Source organism: Punica granatum, chromosome 4, assembly GCF_007655135.1.
Source record: "Punica granatum isolate Tunisia-2019 chromosome 4, ASM765513v2, whole genome shotgun sequence".
Lineage (NCBI taxonomy): Eukaryota > Viridiplantae > Streptophyta > Magnoliopsida > Myrtales > Lythraceae > Punica > Punica granatum.
The window spans coordinates 1,534,468-1,557,506 of record NC_045130.1 but is presented as its reverse complement, the minus strand read 5'-3'; the positions used below and the strand labels follow the sequence as shown (position 1 = coordinate 1,557,506).

Sequence of the window (23,039 nt, the reverse complement as noted above, 5' to 3'; positions counted from 1 at the left end):
TATCAATTATTCCTTACTTTTTCATACATTTCCATAATTCAACAACACAATCATTGCAATCCAATTAAAATCAAAATTCAACTCTACTTAACTCCAAAATCAAACACACTAAATCCAATTAAGAATTAAGGTGGAGGAGACTGGACTGTTCATGATTATGATGTCGTACACTTGGACCCCCCTTCAATGAGTTCCGTTCGTAAAACTTCTCCGTGTTTTCGCATTCGTATGATCAGCTTAATGAATCTGCAGCTTGTTTTATTGCAGCGATATGGATTGCCGATGACACTTCGCTTGTCCAAAGGTCTCGGGAATATATCAGCATGAACCTCTTCTTGCTCAATGCGTTAATGCTCGAGAATCCATCTCTCATAATGTGCCCATCCCTTTTCTGTCTCAGAAAGTTCAGTCGATAGTATAGACAGACAGTACATCAGCAGATAATTATGGTGCGTTTGATTTTAGAGTTAAAGTAAGTTTGATTTTGATTTTGATTTTGATTGTGGAAAAAGACAAATGAGATGATATTATAAATTTGACTTGGGAAACGTGTATTTTTGTGGTGTAGTGTGTTGAGTTAAAATCAAAATCATGATTCTAAAATCAAACTTACAGATCAAACGGGCCTTAAGTTGTTATTAATATGGCCTATTATATCTTCAACACAAGGCAACTGGAACGTTGAGACTTGCAAATCGGATCATGACATCGAGGAATGTGATCTGGCAAATATATCAAGAATCGGCCTCTGTATACTAAACTCGAACCAGTTTCCGTCTTCCACGTAGCAGTTTTTCCATAGACACTTACCTCTTCCTGCATCATTCCAAACATTAACTTTTGACCGCACAAGAAGTAGAATCAAATTTTGACACTTACCAGGATCAAAATCAGTGCTTAAGATATTTTTTTCCTTCGACTCAAAAAACAACAGCTAGAGCAAGCACTCACAGCAGTGAAAACCCACAGAGGAAGCATCTACGGTTCCATTTTTTTACATTTTATTCGATGTACGATTTAACAAGGACACATTTTACTTATGGAGTCGATGATTGTAGGGTAAGGTAGGCCAACGCTATGGGCAATTAACAACTGGATTATGCCACTCAGTCATTTGTGTTAGGCTGTAATGCACTTCGGAGTACATGTGCATGCCTGTATACATATCTATATAATTCTAGATAATATCTAAGAGCACTAACGATTAATCGTAATATAATGTTAATATATGTGTTTTTGCCCTTTTGGGGAAAGTAATTGAGATGAATGCAGAGAATGGCAATGAACTGAAGGGGAGTTTGTTTCTAAAGTTTTTATGTAAAAAATATTACTGGAGAGGTTGTAAAAATTGACTATTGTAATCATTTGTTCGAGATAGAACTTTATAGTCATGATCGATAAAGACCTTGCATTCAAAATTGGTGGAATTATTAGTTAGATTACAACGGAAATTATGATCGTGGAATTCATAATCATCTCTACAAAAATAAATAATATATTATATTCTCTCACATTCCACGTAATCCAATAAAAGTTACCAAACACGATAATCTTACATTTCAACTTTTAGTCCGGAAAAATAAATTTCACAGTTAAGCTTTCCTCCGATCTTCACATTCGATATAATCCAACGATACTCGAACCAAACGCTCATGAGAGGGAAATAACAGTAAAAAGACAATCATGGGTTGCACCTTGCAAGTGAAGTGGGACCGGTAGTTGAGTCTTGATATTTGCCGCCCATATTCATCCATTAAAAAAAAAAAAAAAGATATTTGCCGCCCATGTGCCATCTCTCACTTTCCCACTCAGAGATCGCATGTAATAACGGTCGATCTCGCAGGATGACGTCACGCTTTGGCTCAAACTACTGTATCGGAATATCGAACTATTTTTACTGGATTATCGTAATTGAAATCTCAGAAACTGTTATAATCGTGTAAGTGAAATGGAGCGGAATGAAATGAGAAGGGAACAGTTATTGTCTGGACTGGTTTGGCTCGACTAGGAAACCAAAGACTGCTGTATCCGCTTAAGATTTTACAATATCTTGATGCTTTGATACTGAAACCCGCGTGACATTTCAATGCCAACACTCAGAATGTGCAGTCATGAAGTGTAACCGAGAAATTATTCATGATCCCAGCTCATCCTGTTACAACGGGAAAGAATAAAATGGTAGCACAAGTGGCAGGAGAAAAACCGGAGTTCTACTGCCTAGGAGGAAAATCAACATAGGAAGTACAATACATAGCTACCTTCTGCTGAGGTAAAATCACTCAGATGCCACATGACAAAAGGCTTTCATACATACACAGCAAGTGTACACCATTACGTCTATGATCGTACTCTCTGCACGACTGGAGGAGCCATCACTACATCTTGTTGCCTTCAATCAGTCACAGTGGAAGCGTAATGCTTATCCATTGCCATCTGTTTTCTCGACACATCACAAGACTGCTCCACCTACAAAACTTAGACCAATTATGGAATCAATGATAACTCATATGATGCCAACACTCACTAGTTATCCCAGTGTAGTATTTGCAAGTAATGCAGAGGGGACCAGCCAAGGGATTGCGAGTAATGTTTCAGCTATTGAATCATTTCAATACGAGTGCCGGATGGGAACCCAACCCAAGTGGCATGGCAGCCAGATTGAGAGTGTCCAAAGTTGCTAACAAGATGGGGTAGCAAATCTACCGAATGTCACTTTCGAGCTGGAGTGTTCTGCTACCACCCCCTTACAGACTTCATGTGGAGAGTCCATAATGGGAAAAGATAAGCACTACGAGAGATATTGACTACAGTTATGAAGAAATCAGGAGATCAATAATCAATACTAGAACCTCCTTGACATAAGAAAAGAAGGGTATAATATGTGTCTCTGAGAATTCAATACGAACAGTGTCACAGTGACCGAGTTAAAATGGATCTTTTTTCCAACCGGAAAAAAAAATGTTTTTTTCCCCTTTTCCCCCGTACTCTTCACCAAGTGATCCCATGGCAGTGACGGTTACTCCATGACCTACTTTTCTCTGTCATGGAAATGCATTACCAAGTTCCATAAAGCAGCACCAAGAGATATATGAACTATATATTTGCAGATGAATAAGTAGGATGTAAGGGTATAGATCATGCCAATAAGTAAGTAGGATATAAGAGTATCAGTAAAATAATCTCCATGCATCTCCTTAAGTACTCCCTTGCGATTCTATTGTAAATTCCCTCACAATTGGAGGGAAAAGGAATCATTCATAAACCATTTTTTTGGAAACTCACATCAAATATAACTAAGAGTAGGTAAAGATAAGAGTCATGCTCACCTGACTCCACAGAAGTAAAAAATGAATTCCATGCACTCAAATAAGCTGAGCTTTTTTCAGGTCAGATACGACTCCACGATCCTCAGAGCTTCTTTCATTGTATAGAACCTGCAAAGGAAATTTTGAATCACTTGAAGCAATAGTAACTTAGTATTCATCGAAACACTTACCAAAAGAAAAATGGAATGCATACCTTATCTATGATCCCATACTCAACTGCCTCGCTAGGACTGAAATATTTCGGTCTCCGTATGTCAGCTTCAATCTGTTCTTCAGTTTTTCCGATATGCTTTGCGAAAAGTTTAACCTGCACAAATAAAGAAAGGTAACATACTCAGCAATGGAAGATCAAATACTAAAAATTATATGACTAAATTGCAATGGACATAACTATGTTGATAAATCCTCAGAGTCAGTCAATTATCATCTCACATTCACACTGATGTCCGCCTTATAGTTATGCCTAAAGAACACAAGCATACGAGTTACAAGATCCAAGTTCCCATCTATCTTACCAATTCTGCCTTCACATTCTTCACTTCTTTCCTTGCAAGTTCAATGTCTGAGGCCTGTCCTTGAAATCTTGCAATAGGCTAGCGAATCATATAAATCAGAAGTGGAGTTAATAAGCTGGACATCAATAGGCATATAAATCCCTTAAACAAATGAATAACATTGTTTTTTACAGGGAAAAAAAAAGTGCTATGGAATCTAACATTATATTAGCTTGACAATTACTGGAGGTTAATGATCAATGTAAAACCTGCTTTATCATAATTGTTGATGAGGGCAAAGCAGATCGGTTTCCCCTTGCACCAGCAGCCAAAAGCAAGGCAGCTTCTCCCCATGCATTTCCAACACATAAAGTAAAAATAGGTGGCTTGACATACCTGCATCGGCAGAATATTACTTCTTCACCACAAATATAACAAGAAAAAGTAGAAATTTTAATATGACATGTAAGAGAACTAAAGAGGTTGGCAGTAACCTCATAACATCATAAATAGCAAAAGCCTCGGTCTCATAACCCAACTTCTCACCACCCTGAGAAAAACAAAAACCTTTTACTAAAGGCACAAACTATTAAGAAAACTGAAGTATGTAGACTATAAATCCTCAGCTACTAATGTCATCCACTTTCAGCAGATAGAAAAGAACTTTAATTGAAATAGTTGCAACCTTAGTTGTACCAGTGGAGTTTATATACAGGTAGATAGGCTTCTCAGCATCTTCATACTGAAGGTAAAGAAATTCTGCAAGAATTAACTCCGTGACCGATGGAACAAGAGACATGCCCAAGTACACAATTCGATTCTTGTACAAGTAAGATGCCAAGTCTGGGGGAGGTTGCTCCCATGCACTTCCCCTCGAGAAAGGAATGACCTGTATGAATATGATTTTAAGCTTTAATCATAAAATCGAGACTATAGAAACGAAGCAGAGAAAAGAAACCCCCGCAAAGTTAAAAACACCCAAATTTCTGTTGTCATTGTGAATAATTAGTCTATTTCTGCAGATGCTCTTACAAACTGAAGATAGATGAAGATTACACTCCGGCTCTAAGCATCTAATTAAAGTGTAGTATAACTTATTGCACCTCTTGATTAGGATTCAAACGCAACATTTCGGGGTAGTAGACCTCATGCATCTTCTTTCTCCATATTTCAAAAATCTACTTCATTTCTCAGGTTACAGTGGAAAGAAATACAAAGTAAGCATTTTGCTTAGGGTCAAGGACCACAAAATTTGAAACTACTGGTTGATAACAAAGCTGCAGAAATGTGGGCATAATGTGGAAAAAATAGTTGAGCTCGAACTCTTCAAGAACACCTTTATGAACCAAACAGTTGTTCATATTTCTCCATTATGCCTTTTCCGCAATTAAAACTATAGCTCCTCTCAACAAAATTGAAGATTTTTAATCCTCCATTTGCAAGATAGAACTTTTGCAGCAGCAAGTGCTCTTGCACCCTATTCTAAGCCGCCTCACTAACAAGACAAGACATAAATAACCATCCCCCGCAGGGTTCCATTACTTAAGATTTTACACCCGCATCTCATCGTTCCGGCTCAATCAAAGATTCCACCTTGTAAATGGATAAAAATTCAACCTTGCCCGAAATTTAGGCAGAACCCACATAGATATTAATTAATCAGAATCCTCACGAACAGTGTACCATGGTGACAACGCCTCGTTTGCCCTTCGACCTGGAGACAGTGGCCGGATTGAGAGACTTGGGCCGGATTTTCTGGCCTAAAGCCTCTCCACAGACGCTGCCTCCCGGGAAAGTAGACACGAAGCTGGTCGAGAGGGAAACTCTGGGCGGGCAAGCAGCTTGAGCTCTGCTCGAGCTCACCGAAAGGGAAGGAGTCGGAAGTGATAGCACGCGCTTGTGGACCGCAAAGCTCGAAGACATGGTGGCTACCTCCATCGTCAACTGCGAGCTTCGAGTTCGTTAGGTTGCTGCTGCACAGTATCGCATACCGTATAAGGAGAGAGACGAAGACCGGGAGGAAAGGAGGAAGAAGGAGAAGATAGGAATCCGAAACCGTTTCCAGGATCCGACCCGGATATCTAACTGGCCTGCATTATCCCATCTTGCAGCCCAAGTGATCATGGGCCAAATCAAGCCCATGTTTATTCATTCAAATTGGGCTAAAAGGTTACTGGCAGTCGAATATGGGCCTCTCAAGAAGGATCGTATCTTAAATACTATAAAGTACAGGGAGTATTGTGAAATTTACGAGAAATTACGGAAGAGGAAGTACATAGCTGCCGAGCTGATAAGAGGTGGAGGATTGCCTGTCCCCAGTGCCGAAGAAGACAGAGATAGAGCCACCATTGATGATGATGGTGATGAGCTGACTTGAGCTAAGCTAATCTGATCCTCTTCATCTACTCTTTCAGTCAGTTCAGCCCATCGCCGAGAAGAACAACCCCAAGAAATGTCCATTTCCATGGCGTTGTTTTCTCCTCATGCATCCCTTTCGCCGTATTCCTCCTCCCACTCGGTGGTGACCCACAAGCCCCTCTTCACGCTCAGACCCAAGAGATCCTCGTTCGTCATCTCCGCGGCTGCTTCAGATGGGAATGGGGGAGCTGGAGTCGCCGTCTCCGTGGCGGAGGAGCAGCCCAAGGCAGAGGCTGCTAATGGGCCGGTTGCTGCTGCTTCAGCTTCGGCTGTTGAGACGGAGGAAGAGGCTGCGGTGGTGTTGAACAGCTTCAAGGACCCCAGGTGGGTTAATGGAACTTGGGAATTGAAGCAGTTCGAGAAGGACGGGAAGACCGACTGGGATGCGGTGATTGATGCCGGTGAGTAAGCTGAGCTGTTCTCAGTCGGCTAGTCGTTTGAGAATTCCTTGCATGCATTATGATATGATGATGATTTATCATAACTGTTGTCTCGAGTTGTTGAGATGGGAAAAGTTGTAATGTTGATTGGGGGTTGCTTGTTTGCTCGTTATGATCTCTGTCACTGTGTCATACTGAGTTCTTGGAGAAGGGTCGATTCTTGTTAATTTGGGTCAGCTCCAGCAAGATTTCTCTTGCTCCTTAATATTTCTAACGAGTTCGTAACTGTTTGTATTCGACTCGGTTGCCTTGATATCTTGTTGCTTGAGTTTGTGATCATCAGGTGCTTAATTAGATGCGGATTTAGATGCAGTCATGATGCGTTGCATTATTTGCCAACTACATAAATATGTTCTTGCTCTGTCCTTTTGCAATGTTTTCATTGGTGTTGACTGTCTTTCCTGTTGATATTGAGTGATGACTGCTTTTCCTGTCGATGAATAATCACTGCAGAGGCTAGGAGGAGGAAGTGGCTCGAGGACAATCCAGAATCATCCAGCAATGACGACCCTGTTGTCTTCGACACCTCGATCATCCCGTGGTGGGCATGGATGAAGAGATTCCATCTTCCCGAAGCTGAACTGCTGAATGGTTTGTTCCCGATCCTTCTCTTTCTTCTCAACATTGGTAAAAGATAAAAATGATCGTCGGTTCTGCTTATTATCTGACCGATTATCCTTCGAGGTTAAGCCAGTTGAAATTACAGACCAATGACGTATACTGGAGCATGATTTAGTCATTTAACAGTCAATTTAACTTCCTCTACATCTGCATCTTGAACTCAACACATGGAACGGATCCGGAATAACGCAAAATGGAAACAGTTAATTGAACATCACGGACAGGAGTGGACTCAAAACCTATCAGGCTTGCTTACCAATTTTTGTGAGAGCTTAAATATGCTCAATAGGTAAGTTTCAATTTCCCAACTTTTTCTATCAGGCCGAGCTGCAATGATAGGGTTCTTCATGGCATACTTCGTGGATAGCTTAACTGGGGTCGGGCTCGTGGACCAAATGGGCAACTTCTTCTGCAAGACTCTCTTGTTCATAGCTGTGTTGGGAGTCCTGCTGATCAGGAAGAACGAGGACATTGAAACCCTGAAGAAGCTCATCGAGGAGACAACTTTCTACGACAAGCAGTGGCAAGCAACGTGGCAGGATGAGACCAAGAAGGACTAGTCATTTTTGCTCTCGAAACTTTGTTATATTAGGTATCGGAGACAAAATTTTGTGACCCGTACACTTTCCAGTAGAATGTCCCATTGTTTGCTAATGGTCTTGTGAGTAGCAATTCTTGAGGTTTGGTCCGCTATCACGAGCAAAACTTAATACAGGTTCCCTTGAAGATCTTTGATGCAAAACTTTTGATTTGCCTTCCGGTTCGTCCCTTTTATACATAGCAAAAGGAGATTATATGCCCATGATCAAAGAATACAGTACTGTTCCATGGACAGGATCATTACATTACTGCCGTAAACATCGAAAAATGGTCAGTTGACAGCTACAAGCCTACAACGGATCTTTAAGAATTCAGTTAGGTATCAGGATCTCTGCTGTCGAGTATACTCCCAGAGAGCAATGGCTCCACTAACGTGAACATTCAGCGATCGAACAACTCCCAGCTGCGGAATTTCAATGCAAGCGTCGAGTATATGGATTATTTCCACCGGTATTCCCTCCTTTTCACGTCCTAGGATGAGAACCTGCCAGAAAACAGGGCATCCTACTCCCCGTGTTATTCCTTGGAGAGAAGCTAAAAGTCATAAGAGCATTGATGTATTTTTCTGCTTGATGAGCGCACACACTAAAATGCAGTCATTGGTAAGCATAAAGCTATTTAGGGTTGGGTTTGATTTCTGGATCTGAAGACTTACCGTCTTCTTCGGGAACGTATACTGATCAAGAGGAACACTATTAGCTGTCTGCTCTAATCCTAGTATCGAAAAGCCTTCACGCTTCTTCTTCTCCAAGAAACCCTTCAAGCTTTTTACAGGTACTTCCATTATTGGAACCCACTTCTCCGCTGTCACGCTGCAAAGACATTGTTCTCAATGTACGACTTTAACACGCATCGTCAGTGGTATCTAAGTGGTCTCTGGGAAAGATCTACCCAATAACCTGACCTAAACATGTACCCCAGATACCTTAAAGGTCGAGATTCTCTTGATTTATAATCTACTGCCATAAGTAGACCGAGTCTCTTTGGGGCAATAGTCTACATGTTATTTGACTCTATCATCAAAGAAGAAAATCAACACACGGATAGAATCTCTCAGGAAGAGGAGAAAACCTGATGAGTTGGAATTGCTTGTCACGTAATATAGTAGCATCAGAAATAGCTAACCCAGAAGCCTTAAACACCTGCAAAAGATTTTGATTCATAGAAGGACAATCTGCTCAATGAAATGGCCAACTCTCAGGCATACAATGTTATAAGATACCAACAAAGGTAACACACCTCACAAGTCCGTGCAAGTCCAGCAAGATTGGGGATTCGATCTATTAGAGATGCCACTAGGATAATATTCTGCCTACTGGATCTGATTCTATCTAATGTCACGAGTCTTGACTGCAATAGCTGGTCCACGAGCTGATCCTCCTTCTCCGTCTCTGCTTCACAGTAAGAGTATGGTTTCATAACAGTATCATGCAGCGAGTAAATTCATGACATGGTGACAATTCAGAAGACACTTTCTGTTAATGTTTTGAATTTACCTAAGAGTTGTTTTAAGGTTTCATTGAGACCCATGAAGGAGCTAAGTCCATCATCTTGCTTCTCATGTTTTGAAAGAGTAAACTTTTTCTGAAAGTCCATGGAAGCATATTCAGCTGGCTGGGAGTTACTGCCATTGGGAAGAGAAGATGCTTCTTGGGAGTCATGTTGTTCATCAATCCTTAAGCCCTCATTCTTGATGGTCACTACATCCCTTGCCATTGAACATCTAAGATCTTCCCTCACATCCTGCATATGAGATCCTTTTAAGAATCACACAAGAGCATGCGGGGCAAGAAGGTAATTAAAAGATGGGAAAAAATGCTAAAGAGAAATCGGTTACGTTTAAAAAGTTGAGCACGTGATCCATGAGGGATGTCGGGACACATTCAAATTCGAGCTCCTGCAACATAACAATGAGTAAATAAAAAAATGAAATCAATTACTCAGAAGCAAACAATAAATACAATCTGGTAATTGTACTTTGCAACACAAGTGTCTATAGTCTCCACTTGTTCAGAAAATTGCAAATGGAGTTAATAATACCATTGTAAAGAAGTTTGTGCAAGAAGATAATAAATCGACATCCTCCCAATGAAAGAACGGTTTTCTTTTCCTAGAATATGATATAAAATCACATTAACAAAGACCACTCTAACCTCAACCCGATTGACAAAAATTCCTGTTGGAGTAGCTGAGAGATAAGGGTTGTAAGCATCGAGGTAACCTTCCATTGATGCCCGTAAACTGAAATAGAAATAAGAGAAAACAATTAAATGAATCAGCCTTCCAAGGTAACAAACAATATTAACTCTGAAGCGTGTGCTTGCCTAATCCTAGAAATCAGCGGATGAGAAGAACCTCACAAAATCAAAACTCAAGGGCATTGAGGAATGCAGAGTACAAAAATGTTACCGTGCGCAATCAGAATTCTTGGCCAGGTACTCCTTCAAATCCTCGAAGGACTTCTTCTCTAGAGTTGTACTTTCTAAGGCTCCAAAGCTTATTGGAGGGAAAAATTTGCATAATACTTTATATAACAGTAACTGCAATAGAATTCACCGACAGTTATTTAGCAGGTTTTTAAAAAATGAAGAACTGGTCAGTCTCAGGGCAAAGTTATTCATTGTCAATACTGCAGTTTTACATGGATTTTATCTCATTTATACATATAGACAGGTTAAACTATGCTGCTTAGAGGAGATAACCTATGCCACTTTTCAGCCATGTTTTCCCCTTTTGATTACTCTCTCATTTTCAGTTTCAGAAACCATGCATAACATAATAACGAAGCACAGGTTCTCATATCCAATTTTTCTAAACTCCTTTCTGTTTGTTATATTTGCTCAGTCTACCAGGCTCAGGTACTGGGATACAATTAAGATCCCAATCTAAGTTTCAAGCACAGATTGCACAGACACGAGGATCCTGTCATGTTGACCCTACCCTCCAAGGGAAAGTGCTAAGTCTGATAAAGCGAGACTTAGACGTTCTTTGAACTTTCACTTCAGTCACATGTGTCCCCCCATTCAAACATAAGGATTAATTTTATGCTTATAATATAATGTTAACACGTCTTCCAACAAGCTTGAAGCTCAGCTCTTAGAGGAATAATAACAGATGTTTCCATGATCACCTTCAGAAACACCGACCTGAGTAAATCCGCGTAGACTGTGGTGATGTGAGGTCAAAAGTGGAATGATAGGAGGAAGTAAATCATCCAAATGCATGGACTGGACCGATTCAGATGCATGTAGAATCACATTTGCTGATATGAATACATAGGAGGAGAGTGCCTGCAATAAATCTTCAGCATCAACATACCAATATATATATATATAATAACAAACTATATATTATAAATAAACAAATAAAAATATATAAAATATAGTATATATAAATAGACTTCACATATATATTATAAATATGATGAAAATCAATTTTTTATAGATACTAAAAAATATTTTCAATTTTTTATGAAAATATTTCGTTAGTCCACCGAAGAAAAGAAATATTTCGTCAAATGAAATTTCCCTTACTCAATAATTTTCTAATTTTCTCTCTCTAATAAAATTTGAATCTATTTATACATTATGCGTAAATCTTCCCGAATCAAGGGATTTTTTCATTCAGTTATCCATATCTATAGGCATTTTCTCTATCTCATTTCTTCGTTACTTTTCTATTTTGCATAAAAATTTGCTTTATTTATTTATAATTTTTTATTTGTAGCATAGAAAATTTTGAGGTATTATTTTTCCACTCGATCATCTATAGCTGTAAGTATATTCTCTATATTCTCTTTCCGTTATTTTTTAATTTTGCATGAGAATTTTACTGTTGTTTATTCATTTAGTTATAAGTTAGTATATTTTGAGGTGTTACAATTGTTTACCACAAATGAAAAGAATGGGATCTAAAATAACACATGGATAATTAGAATGAGAGTACAAGATCGTGGGATACTATAAATACAAGAAGTAATGAAATTATCTATATAATAACAAGATCATTATGTTAATAGGATTCTTTATTAATTTTTAATTTTCATGATAAGGTTCACATATAGAATATAATTTGTCAATTTTTTCTTGATAGGTATTAATTCGTTTAATCTTTATAGTTCAAGAAATTATTTTATTTAAAAATCGATATTTTTATTTTCTAATTTTTTGGAGAAAATTTTTACCTTTTATATGAGAGCCATATATGTTCAAAAAAATATTCTAAGACATTTCCTCCTATGATTTCTTTAATATAATATTATGTTATAAATTAACTCTCTTAATTTGTAGTTGTGATATAGTTTTTTATGGATATTATACTCTCTTTTTTTTTTTGAAAATCTTCTTATGATAACAACGTAGGGATATGTTCGTCATGTAAATATCGATATATATACATATGCAAATTTTCAATATACATTATCCCGATAAATATGTCAATAAATGTAATTTGTAACCTCTTATGATTTTATAATTTTATGCCTATAAATATTACTAAATTAATAATTTTTTTAGCAGGAATAAATTTATTTTATCAAATTTAATGATTTTAGATAATTATTTCTCTAATTACTTCGATTTCCTAAAACACTTATCTCTTTTCTTTGGTGAGCAAAACAATTATCTTAGATTACTTATTTTGTTGCTACCACATCTTTGAATAAAAACCGGCGATTTAATTGATAAGTTTTAGTTATGATAATTATCATGGAGGAAATAATTAATTTTCCTCGACTATGTAACTTAGATAATTAATACTTCATCAGTTATTTGCTTTTCTAAAACAATCATTTAATAGTTTTTCAGTTATTTGCTTTTCTAAAACAATTATTTAAGATCGTGCATCTTCCTAAATTTGCAAACTGGCACATTGCCTTTTTTGGCTTTATTTTTTTTCCCATTTCAAATGCTATAATTTCAATTGTTTTATTTGTCTAAGATACTAATCTTAGATTGTGTGATTTTGGTTTAGGATACAAAAATCCTATTTAGGATATGAAAAACCCGGTTTTTGATGAATGGTCAGTGCTCTTTCAATAAATTCACTTAATTTTCCAGTGAAACAATTAATCCATTATCCTTTTTCCTGAAAATGAGTAATATATTTAATTTAACTATTATTCAAAAAAATTAATAATTATTCTCGCGAAATTGGGTTCTCACCTAGTTGTTAATTAAGTCAAACAAGAGAGATAATTTACTTTTAGGGGATAATGGACGAAAAACTCTTTAGTACCTGAGGCCTCGCACCATAATCTCGTAAGATGGGAACTAACTGCTTCCTCACCTGTAATTGAGCAAAACGTACAAGGATTGGTAAGGGGACTCCAATTTTACATTCTCAAAGTGCTATATAACCAACTTGCATTTCCTAATTTACTTATCACAAGTTTTTTCCAGATGACACTCCATCCAAGTTTAAATGCAACAATTATGAAGCCAACTGAAATCGGGCTTGTAATTGGAGCAAACAGAGCAACATCGCAAAAGAATTTCTGAAATCCAGGATTTACCAATGATGGGAACTTCAAGTAAACATTGATTGCAAATGTTTCTAGGTATTGGCGAACGGCAGGTAAGTTATTTCGCTGCAAAACAAAAGGGTAATATGAGAGATGGTTGAGGATTTTTATATTCTACTCAATTCTCTCAAAATGCTTTTTCATTTTTCGTTCAATTTTCACTTGGTAGTAAATGCATATTCACTTACATATAGGGCTATGTGCAAGCTATGGGTAACTTGCTCCACTATATCTTCACGAACAAATGGGGTCAAGACGCATATCATCTGCCAAACACGTATTTTGCGCCTGTGTATCTGCTCAAGTTATTACGTTATTAGCTATGGAGAAGGGGAGAGACAGTACAAGTACTGAATTCATTCAACACTAAACAGGAAATGAGATTTAAAATAATTTCTTGCTGATGCAAGTATATCTATTAATTTTGCAAAATGACCAAGGAAGTTTTGCCTGCCCAAAGTTCTGGCAATTTAAATTGTTTATTAAAGGAAAAAGAAAATGACAAATACCGCGCTGTACTTCTTGTACAACTCCTTCGCAAGATCCTTTTCATTTACCTGGAAGAAAACATACAACAATGATACCGAAGTTTGAGATGGAACCATTAGGCAACAGCAAGCTCCAAGTAATAAATAATGCAGACAATATGCCAGCTGATGTCAAAAACAATAAATATGCCAAGAAAAATTTGAGAAAAGCGAGTGGATTCATAACCATGCTAAGCCATTGCAGTGGCTTAACATGGGAATCAATAAGGTACTCTGTCATTCGAATCTCCCGTCTCATTTGCCTCTTATTAATTCAATGCAGAACTAGTAGACTCAATGAATAGAAATGAATACATACCGCGGAATCAAGAAGCTCTAATAGAAACAATTTTCCAGCTTCAAGTGCAGCAATACAATCTTCATTCTCATTGGCAGATCCCACCCTTTCGGCCAGGTTGGCGAGCTTACTAATCAGGATAGCGACGGAGACACGTGCATACAACTCCGTATTTATAAAAACCTAAAAATTGGAAAACCCATCAATCTGGTATTTAAGTAGAAACAAATAGGGGGAAAAAAAGATTCAAAATTATTTAGCTTTATTCCACTGAGATTGATGATTGGACAGTGAACCTTCTAACGAAGAGCGTCAATTCAAAGTTCTCAAAATTTTCTCACCTCTCCTTCCAATAAACATAAACAAGGAGAAATATGGGTGACCTCTTCAGCAGGTTATCACTAGATAAAATTTCTGGCAAACTTGTATTCATGAAAATGGTACTTACTTCAGTTAATTCAGGTTCAGGGATCTTTGCTAGTACAGATACTTCATTCTTCGCATCGCGATTCTCAGATAATTCAGCTTCAAAATCCTCATCAAATGCAACTGTTAAGGGCAAACTGGCTCAAAATTATCTCAGCTTTAAGACATGAAAAAGAAAATAATGATGTCCAACAGATACAGAGGAGATGGATGATCAGTGTACCAGAACCATAGAGTGACAAAAGCTTCAGCTCTTTAATGTAGCACTTCAAGATTCTTGGACATGAAAGCCACAGTCCTGTTAAATGCAATGCAACTAGACGAATCGTTCGCGGACTTTTCGTACCTTCCTCGAGAACCATTTCAACAAACTGAAAGATAGCAGCAAATAGAGAATTGTACAGGAAATTCAAAGAGTATATAGGACATTCATCGGAATCACAGATGCTCAAGGAGAAGGATGGAGGGGGCAGAGGGAAAGAGAGCAAACCCATTTGAGGGGCCCAAATGCACTTTCGCTAATATGCATGCTCTCATCACTGAACACAGAAGGATGCAGAACAGATGATAACAGTGCAGAAATAGCCGCTACTCTCCTCTTGTTGCAGCTTGCATGCAGGATCCAAGAGGAACGAACCAGCTGCCACATCATCTGCACCAGAATTGAGGGTCGTGATTTGAGTAATTGCTTGCAGCACTTAGAAGAGTATAGAAAGGGCCATCTTTCTTCAGTAAAACACAGAGAAAGGTTTCAGCATTTGATCTGGGACTACATGAGTAAGAATCTCCAGAAAGAAAAGTGAAAAAGGATGTTTGTAATAATGGAAGATAAATAAAAGGCAACTGCTTCAAGAATACTTCCGTTGGTCTAATACTGATGAACTTTATTAGACAGGGAATATCAAGAAAACTGAGCCTACTGGCAAAGTAATTCAAATATTGGTTGAAGAAACGTAATATCCTAACATACTTATTCAACAAAACCATGAAAAGGAAGTTTCTCTTTTCTAGGAATAAAAAATAAAAAATGAAAATGAAAAAGGGGGTGGACAAGGTCATCAGCTCATGCTTGTTAGAAAATAATGGGACGTTTCAGGATGGAATAGATATTTAGCATGGGATCATTTTGTACAGCAACCCATTCATCCTACAAGAAGTAGTAGCAAAGCAATTTTTTTCCATGGCAAAGTGATAACAAGAGAAGTTTTCTGCATTTACCAAACAAAAGAAATTTCTTTTGAACCTGAGTATCCATATGAACACGTGAGGAAACAACTGATCCCGACCTCCCTGAAGCAAAGAGCTCCAAAACCAATCTGACTGATCTCAGAATGGGTAGAACGGAATCCTCCCCAGCATTTTCAAGGCTGCAAATTCTAACAAATTATGAAGGAGAGGACAAACATAAGAACCTATAGATACCTCCAAAATCTTGCTCCTTACCTCTCAACAAGCTCGCTGAAAATCAATCTGACAGCAGCATCCGAGAAGAAAAATTTGTTGCCCTTAACTTGTATCCCATTCTTTTGAGCGATGAAATGAATTGACAACAGAGACTCTAGGCAATGCCACTTAAACATTTACAGAAGAGTCAGCATTGATGGGTAAAGGGGAATTCTATCTAGTATCTCAATTTAAAATTTTATTTAGATCTGGCATAGTTTACAAGATAAATAGAACATTGACGGGTAAAGACAAAATTATTACCTTCCAATTCATCAAAACTGCCCGTCGAGTTCGTGCCAGGTACTTTATTGCCAGAAGATCATTGACATTTTGGAGAAAAGTAAAGACTAGGGAATCCAACTGGGGTTTGCCTTCTGGTTTCTGTGTCATAGATTTATCCTTTTCCCACACGAGATCTGAAGCTAATTGAGAGAAGGCCGAGACCAAAGTTCTCAGAGCTGGAGTCAAAGCTTCATATGCTGCAAGATGAAGTTCTGCCCCCATCTGTTTCGCATAATCAGTTCAGAACAATAGTGTAGCTATGGACAAGCATTTTAATAGATAATATACAACTCAGTTGTACCTCTGAATCAGAGATAGAAGAAGAAATAGTTCTCCATAAGAAATCCCACAAAAAGTTGAAAGAGAAATCAAGTGATACGTCACATCTCATCTCCGCACACCATAAAGAGATTGAGGCAACAGCCTTCACGGACATTATCTGTTCAGAAGGGGGTGGAGAGGAGGAAATCAGGCATGCATAGTTGAATGGAGAAAAACACTTTTTGAAAGCACCGTGTGACAAAAAAAACTTGCAACCAACAGAGTAACTGTAGTGAAATGAATATAACAGAAGCAGAGCATATACAGCTTGCAGCACAACTGTAGTGAGAGACGTTGATAAGCGCCGTTGACTAGGTCCTCCAAGCTTTCCCTTTACAGAACCAGGCAATTGTGCATCTTTCATTGTAAAGCTTGACCAGAATATTGAACATGATACATTGGCATATGCAACCAAATTCTTCTGCAGGATAAAAATCATGTCACATGTCAACAAATTAAATACCTCATATTTAAATCTTATTTTAACATTTTAAATGGGGTTGGCGATGGCTCTCAGCATGGTGAGGGAGCGTTTTTTTTGTATCCCTTGATCTCATTTGTTTCTCATGAATTTTATTCCATGTGTTGAGCCTCTGACTCACCATACTATGCCTTTATCTATTAGCTTAAAATTTAAAACCCAGCCAAAAGAGAAGGGATCAAGTTTTTAATGAGTTTGGAGTGCTCTTAAAACTGCAATTTAAGTGGAAACTTGATGTTGAGGTAGAAGTATAATTCCCATACCAGGACACGAGTAAATATGCACAGAAACTTCCCATTGATACCGGAAGCTTCCAAAGGATTTAAAGCATCCACAAGAGAACCATGTTCTGACTTTACTCCAAAACTGTTACCAAATTTGAAACCTCTCTCACGCATCTCTTGAAGCTCCAGAAGCAAGCTCAATATGAAGATGATATACTTCACAGGTACCCCTTCATCAATACTCTCTTGGTTGAAGATAGTGCAATGATTTTGGATAAACTGCAAAGCAAGTTCAAGCAAGTATTAGGACCTTCTTTGGCTAAAACTGATCCAAAAGGTGAAAACAATCAGGATCAAGGAAAATCAATGACGAACGGAGGAAAATGGAATCTTAAGAGAGCAGCAAGCACACCGTCAAAAGTGGCTCTAAATAACATTCCTCCTCTGCAACAAGAAAAAGAACCATAGCCCATCTTTTTGCTTCAGACTCCCAGGCTGCCAAATCCTCATCATCAAATGTAAAAGAAACCCCAACAGAATTCTGAAAACGTATGAATTTTCCAGGAAATTCTATAAGGCTGGTCAAAAGCTTCAATTCATAACTGCAGCAGTTGTTACTACATTGCTCCTTGCGACAACCCAATAGCCATGCATGGAATTTGGATCGTAAAGAACCTAGAAAGAGAGCAGATGTTATGCTATGGTAAATCTTTTTCTAATTACGCAGCAAAAAGAAATTATGGATAATCAGATTCTTATACGAACACATCTTACCACCATAAACTGTAAATTCCCGAGGAAAAGAGCCGATGAAATGTATAAGAATCTGAAGAGGCGCAGAAAATGAACAAACCACAGAAGAAGCAGCCTCCAATATCTTGTCACAAACTGATATCCAAAAGAAATATAAATCAAAAACCACTCTTATGCCTCAGAAAGAATTTAGACTTGGATTATATGATAATAAAAGATTATTAAACTAGAAAGAACGATGGGGACCTTGACGGCGGTAATTAGGATTAAAATGTTGTTTGCAGCTTTCAACAACGTATCGGAGGGCATCCAATAGATCCGTCATATCACTGAGGGGTGAACAAACTGTAGACTGCTTCACTTGAAGCTTATGAGGAAAAGTTTTTTTCAATATCTCTGCTTCAATGTCATTGTCGATTCTGATTCGACGAGCCACTGAAGTAATGCATTCCGAAAGGGCCATTAATCCAGCTCTACCAAAAGACTGGCGCTTGGTAATGGAAGCAAGCTCAGTCAAAAACGCTATCTGTTTTTGCCTGCAGCAAAAGACATCTACAATTTTAATAGACCAACTCAGGGTATGTCCAGGTGCAAAATTAAATACACAGAAAGATATTGTGGTTCGTATAAGTTGAGGATAGAAAAAAAATATATGTTCTCTCTTGTATTCACCCAGAAAACTTCTCATGCAAAAAGATGCTGGGGAAACACAAGTTTATCAGGGCAGAGTGTACACCAATCTTAATTAGAGAATGCCGTGAAACTAAAAAGTAGAAAGAATAGTCATCACCGACAAATTTTCATTTGAAAGAGCAGAGCTATTTCATAGTTTGTCATATGGCTCATAACATAAATATATCACATTCATGATACCATACCTGTTGCCTAGATGACAAGTATATTGGTGTAAAAACCGAGATGCACCTTCAATTGCCTTTGAAGAATAAACTCCTTTCGTGCCTTTGTCAGGAAATAATCTTGTTTTAGAAATTTATACACTAAATAGATAAATTCACCAACCAATTACAGAAATGAAAAAGGTAGGAGAAATGCTTAATAATCAAAAGCCATGAACTTGATGGATAGTGGACAAACCAAAATCTTCATGATGGATGGGATCGTTCAACCCTTGCATAAGTGGACCGAGGACAAAAGACTCAGGCAATGCTTTTACACAGCTTCCAAAGTTGTTCCATTCAATCCCAACAAATGATTCCAAGATAAGGCATCTAACTGCGCTATCAACAGAGGGAAAATAATAAAAGTAAGCCACTACGTCCAAACTCAGATTTATCAGACAATCTGTGTGAAACAATAGGAATGCACTCTACACACCAAAAACCTAGTTGCTCCTATGGAATTCAGAGAATTGATGGACAAGAAATTTAAAATGCAAACATGCAATACCTTGAGGATTGTCGTGATGAAAGCCCCGGTCCCATAAGATTGATAACCAGTTGGAAAATTCACCAGACACTGGAAGATGTTGATTAATACCTTCAGAGCTACAGCTCCCACACTTATCATGTGAACTGCAAAAATTTAGCAAGGAAAATATCTGCAGGAACAACCAATGATAAATAAGCTTTCTGAGTTGACATCTTAGTTCATTCCTGTAGGCATGGGCTATTCACTGCAAATAAAATGCATAAGCCATGAATACAAGAAATCAAGCATGTATATATATATACATGGTTATTTTAGGAGAAATGTGGGTAGCACTAGTAAAACTGTGCAAAACTGTGCAATTTTTATTGGTGTGTCTGAGAACCCACTGCGCAATTTCACACAATGAACCACGGTACCAGTTTATCAATTTGGCTGGACATATCAATATATATATCCAACAAGCCCAACCTGATGAGTCCAAGCTGCTTCTACCAAGTGCGTCCCGTATTCTTCGAGCATTTCGTACAGAAGTATGAATGCCTCCCATGACTGCTGGGTGTTTAGGTTGATATCGATTGAGTTGCTCACCCTCTCTATGCCAAGCGATCTCGCTTCCTTTTCAGCCCAAATCTCTCTCTTTGTCATGACACGAGTATCTGAATGTTTTTCTCTTGATTCAGTGCCGGATAGATCACACTGAGTTTGGTTTCCTTCGCTGATGCCAAGCGCCATCTTCAGTATATGCAGTGATTGCTTTCTCACAAGGCTTTCCTTATCAACCTTACCAATTTCAGAGCAACAACAATAAGAATGATACAAGAAATTAATAAAATCTACCTCAAGATAAGGAAAAGAATAAGCATGTAGTTCCAACAATAAAGCTCCATTACCAGACCCCTCTTGATTTCATCCCATAATTCTTTATCATCTCTAATATCAAACTCCCTAGCATGGTTGCTTGTGTCTGCATGATCATATTCTTCTTCATGTGGAGAAAAGGATAAGCACAGCGAGAGTACACAGTATGCATCCCTTCTCTCTACATTTCCTAGAGAAAACAATGTTTTGCAACACTTCCAAATCTTTTCAGTGAAAAGCTTCCTACAGAAGACAATCATCTGGTGTCAGGAGAATAAAGTAAGAAAAAGACCAGGTATGAGTCACAATCTAGAGTTTTTACAGAAAACAGGTGTAGAAGACGGGCCGAAAAATTTTGAGAAAAAAAAACTCGAAATGTTAGAAAAATGTTTGGGAGCAGAGGCTATTAAAGATCAGAATTTAACTTATCCCCAAAAAAAAGAATAATCAGAATTTGTTCTTCTCAACAAGTTTTTGAACATTTAAAATGTTTCAAACAAAAAATACACAATTAGAAGTATATTCCATCAAATGAAGTTTTCAATTTAGTGCACCACCGGGAAAATATATGTGTCTGGCCTGGAAGTGAGATTTCAAAGCGGGGTTGAGATAAGTAAGCTCTAAAAATGGTTGGGAGAAGAAGGTTGATAGCACAGGACCGCTGCTGAGGACTATGCAGAAGCAATCGTTCAGACATAAGGCAGAGCTCCCAAAGTAACTTCCCTGCAAACTTTTCTACTCCATACCCATTTTTAAACATCTTGTCAGACCCTGGACCAAGTTTCTCACTTTCAAGAACAGCATCCAAAATTTGGGCTAATATATGGCATGATGTCGGTACCAGTACGGAGCCAGAGGAGGACACCATTTCCGTGTTCTCAATTACTGGACAATTCATAAAGCTCCTGGATTGGCCAGTGAATGAGCCCCATTCAAAGACATCCAATTGTGAATTACAAACCATCCCAATGGACATGCCAATAGATCTCAGAAGAAATGGGACCAAGGTGACCTCCACGATCCTCCAGGCATTAGTATCCCCAACAACATCGAAAAATGATTCTGCAATCTTTATCAAAACATGCGGTTGAAACAACATATAAGGGATGAGGGGAACTAAGGAGACTAGATAGAGGATGATAGCCTCTGTTTTGTTCTTACTTGGTTCAACATTTCGCGGTCAAAAGAATGAACCCTCTTCATCAGTGGAATGAAAATTTTCCAGATATAAGATTCCAAAGCATCATGATTGGTCCCTGTAGAACAAGAAATAGGAGCTGGACGCTAAACCACTAGTTCATTTTACAATAATCTTAATATTATCACTTTAACCTAATATTAAGCTAATAATGGACAGGAATTGCATTGGAATTTCATAGAGAAGAGCAACTATAAATATATAAATAATGGAAGGGAATGTACAAATAATGCATGATATATCATCTATTAAAAGTATGGTAATTCAGGTCGATAAATTTGAAGAGATTTATGATAATCCACCAAGTTGTTTTAGAAGATGGCAAAGTGCCCGAACAAATGACCCAATACGGTTGCATCCTGCAGCATCCCATTTCTGGCCATCCCTTTGATCACCCTACCAACAAAAGCCATGATCAGCTCAAAACGAAGCTCAACAAATCAAGCCCGCTGAAAAGAAAATATAAAAAAAAGCATACGTGCAAAATCCAAATTTTTGCACCAGTAAGTAATAATAACCAATGAATATAATATCAGGCCTCCATCTATCAGCTTAGACATCGGGACCGGAGTTCAGCACTTAATTTGGTATCAGCTCTTGCTTCTATTTCTGCAGGCTGAAGAATTTATCCTATGATCATTTCCTTTCAACTAGGTAAGTATGAAGCAATGGATGTCACATGCGAATCCAACAACCAATTCCACCCGAAAATTTCTCCGCTCCAGAAATTTAGCACCTCCCCATTTCTTTGCTTTCCATCTACTCCATTCGACTATCATTCATTCAATTCCCATGATAAGATGGCTTACTCAGTTTCTGTCTCACACCGGGGAGAATTTGCTGAACGATAAAATCAATATTAAGCTTTCATTTTGCAGCAGACATAGGTCCATCCAAGCCCAACAGGGCAATGCCCGTGAAGCAAAACACCCAAGAACCATCAGGTCTGACTCTAAAATAACTACGCAGCACGTACCTCAGTGAGGAGAGGAAAAGAAGTGAGGAGGGAGGCGAACAGTGAGGAAGGAGATGCCCCAGTTGATGCTAGAACACAGTCCAGCAACGGCGGGACAGCAACCGGAGGGACCTGCCGGAGGCTGTCGGAGAGCGAGGAGACAAGAGAGGCCGTGGACATGGCGGAACAATCAGCTCCGCCGTAGACAGAGCTTGGGCCGGACGGAGACAGGGGCTCAGTTTGGCGCCGTCTGTTAAGGAAGCTGAGAGGTTTAACGGCCCGTTCTGTTAAACCCTACTACTTTTACTTAGACATGAGAAGTTATTTGAGGGATGTTCCCTGGTCATGTGACGCCAAGAATCACCAATTAAATTGTCCGAAATAGAGAAACTGGTGCTAATCATTTGTATAATTACTATAGTTATTTTTCGTTAAATAATTCTTATTGATTCTTTCTCGTC

The 23,039-nt window shown here is 38.2% G+C and overlaps 3 protein-coding genes across 7 annotated transcripts; 1 reads left to right on the top strand and 2 right to left on the bottom strand.

Annotated features, from left to right (window-relative positions):
* Positions 1-2,038: 2,038 nt before the first annotated feature.
* On the bottom strand, positions 2,039-5,830 carry LOC116203655 (ATP-dependent Clp protease proteolytic subunit-related protein 4, chloroplastic). Of its 3 annotated transcripts, none has more exons than XM_031535506.1 (8): positions 5,504-5,829; positions 4,506-4,709; positions 4,315-4,370; positions 4,090-4,216; positions 3,842-3,919; positions 3,520-3,633; positions 3,327-3,434; positions 2,039-2,474 (listed from the first exon to the last, which is right to left on the bottom strand). In XM_031535506.1, exons 1-7 carry the CDS (start codon positions 5,756-5,758, stop codon positions 3,363-3,365), a joined length of 906 nt encoding a protein of 301 aa, XP_031391366.1. In that variant the 5' UTR covers positions 5,759-5,829; the 3' UTR covers positions 2,039-2,474; positions 3,327-3,362. The 3 variants fall into 3 exon arrangements, with proteins under 3 accessions (XP_031391366.1, XP_031391365.1, XP_031391367.1); XM_031535505.1 differs by having other exon boundaries at positions 2,039-2,466; XM_031535507.1 differs by lacking the exon at positions 2,039-2,474 and adding an exon at positions 2,830-3,038 and having other exon boundaries at positions 5,504-5,830.
* Positions 5,831-6,121: 291 nt separating this feature from the next.
* LOC116203657 (light-harvesting complex-like protein 3 isotype 2, chloroplastic) lies at positions 6,122-8,041 on the top strand. The gene is made up of 3 exons (XM_031535509.1): positions 6,122-6,639; positions 7,132-7,269; positions 7,621-8,041. The coding sequence occupies exons 1-3, from the start codon at positions 6,273-6,275 to the stop codon at positions 7,857-7,859; spliced, it is 744 nt and encodes a 247-aa protein (XP_031391369.1). The 5' UTR covers positions 6,122-6,272; the 3' UTR covers positions 7,860-8,041.
* On the bottom strand, positions 8,030-22,871 carry LOC116203654. Of its 3 annotated transcripts, none has more exons than XM_031535501.1 (35): positions 22,600-22,871; positions 21,926-22,019; positions 21,587-21,681; positions 20,983-21,494; positions 20,458-20,668; positions 20,036-20,347; positions 19,586-19,736; positions 19,274-19,411; positions 19,057-19,138; positions 18,425-18,714; positions 18,200-18,313; positions 17,838-18,100; positions 17,465-17,704; positions 16,986-17,141; positions 16,701-16,838; positions 16,379-16,621; positions 16,115-16,242; positions 15,915-16,038; positions 15,162-15,323; positions 14,895-15,042; positions 14,694-14,794; positions 14,267-14,428; positions 13,930-13,977; positions 13,609-13,716; positions 13,412-13,486; positions 13,135-13,185; positions 11,046-11,189; positions 10,309-10,439; positions 10,053-10,140; positions 9,737-9,796; positions 9,396-9,642; positions 9,139-9,290; positions 8,971-9,041; positions 8,555-8,711; positions 8,030-8,383 (listed from the first exon to the last, which is right to left on the bottom strand). In XM_031535501.1, exons 1-35 carry the CDS (start codon positions 22,756-22,758, stop codon positions 8,222-8,224), a joined length of 5,517 nt encoding a protein of 1,838 aa, XP_031391361.1. In that variant the 5' UTR covers positions 22,759-22,871; the 3' UTR covers positions 8,030-8,221. The 3 variants fall into 3 exon arrangements, with proteins under 3 accessions (XP_031391361.1, XP_031391362.1, XP_031391363.1); XM_031535502.1 differs by having other exon boundaries at positions 21,172-21,494; positions 22,600-22,870; XM_031535503.1 differs by lacking the exons at positions 21,587-21,681; positions 21,926-22,019; positions 22,600-22,871 and having other exon boundaries at positions 21,267-21,392.
* Positions 22,872-23,039: the final 168 nt, after the last annotated feature.

Coding starts and splice junctions, on each gene's coding strand:
- LOC116203657 (XM_031535509.1), top strand. CDS start 6,273: ATGTCCATTTCCATGGCGTTGTTTTCTCCTCATGCATCCCTTTCGCCG. Junction 6,640..7,131: donor GGATGCGGTGATTGATGCCG/GTGAGTAAGCTG, acceptor TAATCACTGCAG/AGGCTAGGAGGAGGAAGTGG. Junction 7,270..7,620: donor CGAAGCTGAACTGCTGAATG/GTTTGTTCCCGA, acceptor TTTTTCTATCAG/GCCGAGCTGCAATGATAGGG.
- LOC116203654 (XM_031535501.1), bottom strand. CDS start 22,758: ATGTCCACGGCCTCTCTTGTCTCCTCGCTCTCCGACAGCCTCCGGCAG. Junction 9,291..9,395: donor AACCTTAAAACAACTCTTAG/GTAAATTCAAAA, acceptor ACTGTGAAGCAG/AGACGGAGAAGGAGGATCAG. Junction 9,042..9,138: donor GACTTGCACGGACTTGTGAG/GTGTGTTACCTT, acceptor AATCTTTTGCAG/GTGTTTAAGGCTTCTGGGTT.
- LOC116203655 (XM_031535507.1), bottom strand. CDS start 5,758: ATGGAGGTAGCCACCATGTCTTCGAGCTTTGCGGTCCACAAGCGCGTG. Junction 4,371..4,505: donor ACTCCACTGGTACAACTAAG/GTTGCAACTATT, acceptor TGTTTTTCTCAG/GGTGGTGAGAAGTTGGGTTA. Junction 3,920..4,089: donor CAACAATTATGATAAAGCAG/GTTTTACATTGA, acceptor ATGATTCGCTAG/CCTATTGCAAGATTTCAAGG.